Source organism: Hylobates moloch, unplaced genomic scaffold (genome assembly GCF_009828535.3).
Source record: "Hylobates moloch isolate HMO894 unplaced genomic scaffold, HMol_V3 SCAFFOLD_19, whole genome shotgun sequence".
NCBI lineage: Eukaryota > Metazoa > Chordata > Mammalia > Primates > Hylobatidae > Hylobates > Hylobates moloch.
In genome coordinates this window covers 57384579-57393344 of record NW_026652294.1, presented here as the reverse complement: position 1 = coordinate 57393344, position 8766 = coordinate 57384579, and the positions used below count along the sequence as shown (strand labels likewise).

The 8766-nt window shown below is 38.2% G+C and overlaps 1 protein-coding gene across 1 annotated transcript; it reads right to left on the bottom strand.

The window, feature by feature from the left end:
• Window positions 1-515: 515 nt before the first annotated feature.
• On the bottom strand, window positions 516-1715 carry IFNW1 (interferon omega 1). Its single transcript, XM_032139710.2, has one exon. It carries the CDS (start codon window positions 1452-1454, stop codon window positions 867-869), a length of 588 nt encoding a protein of 195 aa, XP_031995601.1. The 5' UTR covers window positions 1455-1715; the 3' UTR covers window positions 516-866.
• Window positions 1716-8766: the final 7051 nt, after the last annotated feature.

Below are 8766 nucleotides of genomic sequence, written 5' to 3'. Positions count from 1 at the left end.
TGTTCCCAATTGCCAATAAGATTTCTGCAATTTCATGTCTCCCAGGCACCTTAGAAAGGACATCTAATATTTTTCTTTCTCAACATCATTGGCACCTGAAACTTCTAGTATGATAACATCATTTTCTTTTACTTATCTTTGTAGTGTTTCATATAAGCGAAATTGGTACAGCTTTATTGTTTCTTTTCCTGTAAGAATGAAAGCTCTTCAACATGGAAAGAAATGTGTTTATTCACCTGTATTTCTTTTTTAAAATATCTTTTTAATTTTTGTGGGTACATAGTAAGTGTATATATTTATTGGTTACATGAGGTATTTTGATACAGTCATGCAATGAGTACACCTGCATTGCTTGACTTCAATTCCAAAATACGCCACTTTGATACTCACTTTATGCATATTATGTAAATGAAATGAATGAATAGGTAAGTGTATGTTACCATCCATTCCTTGATTTGGTTTAGAAAACTAGTGTTTGGATTTTGGTTTTAGAATAAATAACTTCAAGAAGTTTTGTTTGAAAATAATTTAATAAATAACAAAATACAATATTTAACCAAATGGAAAGCTGAACATGTTTTGTAATCTTAATACAATGTAAAGGCAAACATTTGTTATATAAGAATATAAATATTATAAATATGATAAAATGTAAGAATAAATAAATAAGTAAAAATAGATAACATCTTAGGGACTGATGCCCCTGAATCTAAGTCCTTTTAACATATACTGGCTTAATATACCGACAAAGTATTTGCAGAATTAATTCAATCAATTCTGTGATTAAAGTAGAAATAAGAGTCTTTTGAAATGACCAGAGTCACATGTGCAAGTGCTATATGGCAAATTAATCAATGAGAATCATTTCAAGATGAGCCCAGGTCTCTATCTTTACTTCTCAGTCTTTCTTGCATGTTTGTTGATAAGAACAAGGATTTCATGATTTCCATTCTGACAACTTCCCAGGCACAGTCGCTGTATTTCTTCTCTTTCAGGTAGACACGGATTCCCTGGAAGTACCTCCTCAAGGTCAGTGCAGGGCTCCTAATTGCCCCAGCAGATTCTCCTTCTCCCATTACCTGCACCAAGCAGGTCTCCAGGTGTTCCAGTTGCTGATGAAGTCCAGTGTGGAGTTGGTCTAGGAGGGTCATGTTCCAGGCAGCAGAGGAGCGGTCTGTGTGGAAGAGGCTGAAGATCTGCTGCAGCATCTCATGGAGGACAGACATGATCTGGGCCTTCTGCAACTGGCTCCCTTCTACCATCTCCTGGGGGAACCTGAAGTCTCTTCTGTCCTTGAGACACAAGAAAGGGGAGATTCTCCTCATTTGGTGCAGAAGCACCAAGGTGTTCCTGCTAAGTAGGCCATGGTTCTGAGGCAGATCACAGCCCAGAGATCCAACAGGGCTATAGCTGGTCATCACTAGGGCTGCCAGTAGAGGGAACAGGAGGGCCATTTGGAAATGAGGGTGCTGCTGGCTTTACTGAGCTGGGATATGGCTTAACCTTGGACTCTAGGTTTTCTGAAACATTCCTTGTATGCATGGCTTTTAATAGGAAACAAATGGTTTTCATTTTCTGAACATTTCTCTGTACTTTCACTTTCTTTTATTGTTTTCATTTGTGTGTTTTCCCTATGACCTTAAGAGGATGACAACAATCTATTAATTTTGCATTAGACTTCAGCTAAACTCCAGTAAACTTCAGCTGTGTCAATACAAATGAATGCTTAATCAAATGAAAAATATCTTGGTACTAAAGTCATAAGTGTATATACTATATGCATGTAAACAATCAGACACACACTACACTAACTTTATATATATATTATATATTTATATATACACACTATATATAGTGAATATATGTATATATAATATATGTGTATATATGGTATCTATTCATGTATATATGAAAAAAATCATTTTCTCTGTTCTAGAAACAAAATTTTAACCCTTATTCTAGCCTCCATTTTTACCCTCCTTACTTTATGTAGGAAGTCAGGCCCAATGGGTTTCTATATTTGCTTCAGGTTTACCAGATCATCTGCAGCAAACAAGCTCTTTAGAACTAAGAACAGCATTTTGCTGTTGTTTGTTTGTTTGTTTTTTAGAGATGGGGTCTTAATCTGTCACCCAGGTTGGAGTGTGGTGGCATGATCAGAGGTCACTGCAGCCTTTAACTCCTGGGCTCAAGCAATCTCCGTACCTCAGCCTCTTGAGTAGCTGGGACTATAGGTGTGCACCATCATGCCTGGCTAATTTTTTGTTGTTGTTGTTAGAGATGAGGTCCCACTATGTTGTTCAGGCTGGTCTCAGACTCCTGGCCTGACGCTGAGGTCTCCTGCCTCAGCCTTCCAAGTAGTTGGAATTACAGATATGAGCCAAAAACGCAGTTTTGTTTGCTGTTTTATTCACAACAGAGGATGATGATGATTAGCGAATGAGCTTCTCTGATGTTTTTCTTCCTTCTAGAAAACATTCTTGCAGGTCCATGTGGTTACACTTCACTGGGACCACAAGGTGAGGATTAATATAGACACTGCTTTTTCTTTCCATCATTTGCTTATTGAGGTCAATAGTGCTCCCCTATCTGTGTCAATATCCCAGCTGGAATCCTGATTCTTTACAGGTGCATATGGATGTGGAGATTCTAATTCGCAGATATTTTACTTTCCCAGCATCTCCTCACTCACAAGGTAGTTATCACATCTAGTAATACCTTTTCCTCTAGAGTAACAACTACTCTCAACCCAAACTCTTCCAGACTCATTCCCAGGGAGCAGTCTCATAACATCCTGATCACTTCACAACTCTTTTGGTGAGAGGGGAGTGGTTACTTTGTGAGCAAAACAATTAACCCTCCAAGACCCTTGCCAGTGCCCCTAGAGTGTTTGTCTGAAGGACCCTGGCTCTCAGTGACAACCTCCTTTTCTCCTGACCCACGTGTCCTGTCCAGGTATCAAAAGTTTCAACAGCCCTCAGATACTGACAGCAAAAGTTTCTTTTGTCTAAGGAAGGTGGAAGGATTACCCAATTATAATCATTTTACCTTCATTAGTCAAATAATTTTCCACCATTTGCTTACTGAGGTCAATAGTGCTCCTCTGGCTGTGTCAGTATCCCAGCTTGGAATCCTGATACAGTTTTTATTGTTCAATTCTTTTACGTAAGCTATTGAACATTTGTTATCCTCAGTGTTTCTCAGGTGGGCACAAGGGATCAATGATGATGCTGTCTTTCATTAGAAGCTTATATGTGCCAAATTTTCTTGATCCAGTCCATCGTTGTTGGACATTTGGGTTGGTTCCAAGTCTTTGCTATTGTGAATAGCGCCACAATAAACAAACGTGTGCATGTGTCTTTATAGTAGCATGATTTGTAATCCTTTGGGTATATACCCAGTAATGGGATGGCTGGGTCAAATGGTATTTCTAGTTCTATATCCCTGAGGAATTGCCACACTGACTTCCACAATGGTCAAACTAGTTTACAGTCCCACCAACAGTGTAAAAGTGTTCCTATTTCTCCATATCCTCTCCAGCACCTGTTGTTTCCTGACTTTTTAATGATCGCCATTCTAACTGGTGTGAGATGGTATCTCATTGTGGTTTTGATTTGCATTTCTCTGATGGCCAATGATGATGAGCATTTTTTCATGTGTCTTTTGGCTGCATAAATGTCTTCCTTTGAGAAGCATCTGTTCATATCCTTTGCCCACTTTTTGATGAGGTTGTTTGTTTTTTTCTTGTAAATTTGTTTGAGTTCATTGTAGATTCTGTATAGTAGCCCTTTGTCAGATGAGTAGATTGCAAAAATTTTCTCCCATTCTGTAGATTGCCTGTTCGCTCTGATGGTAGTTTCTTTTGCTGTGCAGAAGCTCTTTAGTTTAATTAGATCCCACTTGTCAATTTTGGCTTTTGTTGCCATTGCTTTTGGTGTTTTAGACATGAAGTCCTTGCCCACGCCTATGTCCTGAATGGTATTGCCTAGGTTTTCTTCTAGGGTTTTTATGGTTTTAAGTCTAACATTTAAGTCTTTAATCCATCTTGAATTAATTTTAGTATAAGGTGTAAGGAAGCACACCAGGGCCTGTTGTGGGGTGGGGGAAGCGGGGAGGGATAGCATTAGGAGATGTACCTAATGTTAAATGACAAGTTAACGGGTGCAGCACACCAACGTGGCACATGTATACATATGTAACAAACCTGCACGTTGTGCACATGTACCCTAAAACTTAAAGTATAATAATAATAAAAAAAGAAGCTTATATTACAGAAACTAGTGGTCTTCAACTGCTCATCCAGTCATTGCAATTCTATCTAAGGGTTCTTTCCTCCTCTATCTCTGCCTCACTCTGACAGTGCAGGGAAGTTAGACCCATGCTTTTCTGTCAGGGAGAAAGAGCCTTCCTTACTTTACTTACTTGTGATTTTTTTATTTTAAAATTTTGTACCTTATTTTTTCATAGTGGTTTACTGGGCAAGGTTTGTCTTGCTGCTTCTGCATTACATTCTAGTTCATGATAAAATAACACAAATTAAAGGAAGTAAAAGAAAGGCAAAGGAACCATGCTATTTTTATCTATAATTTACATGACTTCAGATTTTTTTCTTTTTCATTTCAACTTTCTTAGAAAGCAAAACTTGATAGTTGTTTTGGGGCAAGAAAGAAAACAGAAAACATAAGTCTGAATGTCATGAAAGTGAAAGAAGGAAAGTGGCTTTCTGCTCGTAAAATGGCCAAGTATAAGTTAGCAAAATAAAATGCAGCAAAATCGATGACTAGGTGTTCTGGCAGAGGGGAAGAATGAGCCCAATGTTGAGGTACACAAAGGCAGGGAAATGGCTGTTTCTGCTAGAGGCTCAGAGAAGGCCAAGTCTTGGGTCAATGAATTGCTCTTAGCTTTGCAAGACCAAACACTTGCTCTTTCTTCGTTTAATATACATAGGATCAGTTCTGAGGAGGGAAGGGAGGCGTCACGCCAACCGGCTCACAAGAGATTGTCAACCAGTCCACAGTTACTAGAACAAGCAGCCTCCTCTGGCAGAATAATAGATATTAGCCTTGCCTGAGCACTCTACCAAGTTAATAAATCCACCTAGGCAATGAAAAGAGTGCTTTGAGAAACTCAGGGTAAAAAATAAAGAGAACTGGATAATCCCAAAGATTCTACTCTTTATCTGGATAATGATGATGACGATGATACTAAAAATAATAACATTGGAATTTGTTGCGTGTTGACTAAGACTAGCCTCTGTTCTAAGATATTTGAAAATATTAACTCAATCTTTTCAATAACCATATTTAGATTCCACTCATTTATACAATTTTCTGGAGAGAGATATATATATGGAGAGATGAGCTATTCTGAAAACACCAATGATTTAAGGTCAAACCTTTAGGGGGAGTCAATATAGTGGCTTATCTGGAAGGTTGTATCAATGGAAGTGAAGGGTGGATATGAGTAGAGAATTTATAAACCAAGGAGAGGCCAGGGCATGAAGTCAGGTGAGCAGGACAGGTGAGATGACTAGGGATTAAGAGTTCCACGTCACATGCCAATGTGTTGCCATCTATTACTTTGTAGACAGAGCAACGGGGGTGTGTTGTGAGTAAATTGAACTAATTTTAAGTCCTAAGTAAAAGTAGACCTTTTAAATAGTTAAAAGTGAGTAGATTTTTCTGCCAATTTTAAAAAAGGGCTAAGATTTAATGAGTAATTTATTCATTGAAATACAGTAAAACCTTTATTGACTCATCAGCTGCAGACACTTAGAAGCCTTTTTATATTTGACCCTTGAGGTTTTCTTTCATCATTTTAAGAATAAACAGAAAGCACCTAACAATTTTTAGTCTAACAATAGCCCAGCCATATGGGCTCTGAGTTTCTCCCTGAGGATGTCATTGATTCCCCAGGACACTTCCTTCAGGTCAACCTGCTGTTTTTTTTTGTTTGTTTTTTTTTTTGAGACGGAGTCTCGCTCTGTCGCCCAGGCTGGAGTGCAGTGGCGCAATCTCGGCTCACTGCAAGCTCCGCCTCCCAGGTTCATGCCATTCTCCTGCCTCAGCCTCTCCGAGTAGCTGGGACTACAGGCACCCGCCACCACGCCTGGCTAATTTTTTTTGTATTTTTAGTAGAGACGGGGTTTCACCATGGTCTTGATCTCCTGACCTCGTGATCCGCCCGCCTTGGCCTCCCAAAGTGCTGGGATTACAAGCGTGAGCCACCACGCCCGGCCCAACCTGCTGTTTTTATTCCGGAAAGGGACAGCTCACTTCCGTGCCAGACTTTATTTTGTCTGATAGATTCCAATTAGGAATTTCTTCTCCTAATCTTACCAGACAATGGTTGAATGTCCAGTGCCAAAAAGACCTATTGTATGAGCCAGAGGGCAGACTATACGTACTTTCTATATAGACGCAGTGAAGGGATACTTACCAGGGATAATCTTGTTTTAACCCCAAACTCCACCACAGTACTTAGTATAGATGTCTTTATTTTTCTAACCTCATCATATTTAAAAAATCCTAAAATACAATGACAGGATTGAAAGAAACTTGTCATCAAAATCACCATTGGCTGGACATGGTGGCTCTTCCCTATAATCTCAGTACTTTGGGAGGCCAAGGCAGGAGTTCAAGACCAGCCTGAGCAACATAGCACGACATTGTACATACAAAAATAATTGGCTGGGCATTGTGGCATGCACCTGTAGTTCCAGCTACTCAGAAGGCTGAAGTGGGAGGATCGCTTGAGCCCGGAAGCTGGAAATTATAGTGAGCTATGATCCTGCCACTGCATTCCAGCCTGGGTGACAGAGTGAGACCCTATCTCTAAAACAAAGTAAAATAAAATAATAATCACCATTAATGGATAAAATGATCAGGCATTTTTTGGAATAGTTTCAATAGGATTGGTATCCATTCTTCTTTTTTTGTCCAGTAGAAGTTGGCTGTGAATCCATTTGATCCAGGGCTTTTTATTGTTGGTAATTTTTTTTTTTTTTTGGTATTGATTCAATTTCAGAACTCATTGTTGGTATGTTCGAGTATTCAATTCCTTCCTGATTCAATCTTTGGAGATTAAATGTTTCCAGGAATGTATCAGTTTATTCTAGGTTTTCTAGTTTGTGTTCATAGAAGTGTTCAAAACAGTCTCTGAAGTTTTTTTATATTTCTGTGAGGTTGGTGTAACATCAGTTTCGTCGTATCTGTGTTTATTTGGATCCTCTTTTTCTCTTCATTAGTTTAGCTAGCAGTATATCAATCTTTTTTTTTCTTTCAAAAATCAAACCTTTGTTTTTGTTTCTTTTTTGTATAGATTTTCACATCTCAATTTCTTTGAGTTGGAACTCCGATTTTGGTTATTTCTTTTCTTCTGCAAGCTTTGGAGTTGTTTTACTCTTGTTTTCCTCATTCTTCTTGGTGTGATGTTAGCTTGCTAATTTGGGATCTTTCTGACTTTTTGATGTAGCCATTTAATGCTATTAATTTTCCTCCTAATACTGATTTAGTTGTGCCCCAGAGATTCTGAAAGGTTATATCTTTGTTTTCATTAGTTTCCAAGAATTTCTTGATTTTTGCCTTAATTTCTTTGTTTACCTGAAAGTCATCCAGGAATAGGCTGTCTCATTTCCATGTAGTTACATGGTTTTGAGAGAACTTCTTGGTATTAATTTCAGTTATTATTGCACCATGGTCCAGGAGTGTGCTTGGTATGGTTTTTTTTTATTTTGTTGAGAATTGCTTTATGGACAAGCATGTGGTTGACTTTAGAGTATGCGCTATATGCAGACAAGAATGTGTATTCTGCTGTTGTTGGGTGGAGTGTTCTGTAGATATCTGTTAGATACATTTGATCAAGTGTTGCATTTAGGTCTCAAATATATTTGTTAGTTTTCTGCCTTGTTGATCTGTCTAACACTGTCAGTGGGGTTTGGAAGTCTTTTGCTATTATTGTGTGATTATCTAAGTCTCTTTGTAGGTCTAAAAACTTATGAATCTGGGCATTCTAGTTTTGGGTGCATATATATTTAGGGTAGTAAGTCTTCTTGTTGAATTGAGCTCTTTATGTAATGCCATTTTTTGTTCTTGTTGATTATACTGGTTTAATATCTGTTTTATTTGAAATAAGAATAGTAACCCCTACTCTCTTTTTTTTTTTCTGTTTGTTTGATAGATCTTTCTCCATCTCTTTACTGTGGATATCACTGCATGTAAGGTGGGTTTCTTGATGACAGCATACATTTGGATATTGCTTCTTTATCCATCTTGCTACTCGGTCTTTTAAATGGGGGCATTTAACCCATTTACATTCAAGGTTAATATTGACATGTGAGGATTTGATCCTGTCATTGTGTTGTTAGCCTGCTGTTATGTAGAGTTGGGCTACAGTTGGTTTATTGTGTCGGTGGGCTAGGTACTTAAGTTTGTTTTTGTGGTGGCTGGTAATAGTCTTTCATTTCAATGTTAAACACTTCCTTAAGGACCTCTTGTAAGGAAGGTCTGGTGGTAACAAATTTCTTTAGCATTTGTTTATCTGAAAAGAATTTTATTTCTCCTTTGCTTAGGAAGCTTAGTTTGGCTGGATATAAAATTCTTGGTTGGAATTTCTTTTCTTTAAGGATGCTGAATATAGGTCCCCAATCTCTTCTGGCTTGTAAGGTTTCTGCTGAAAGGTGTGTTGTTAGCCTGATGGTGTTCCCTTTATAGGTGACCTGCCCCTTCTCTCTAGCTTTCTTCAATATTTTTTCTTTCATGTTAATGT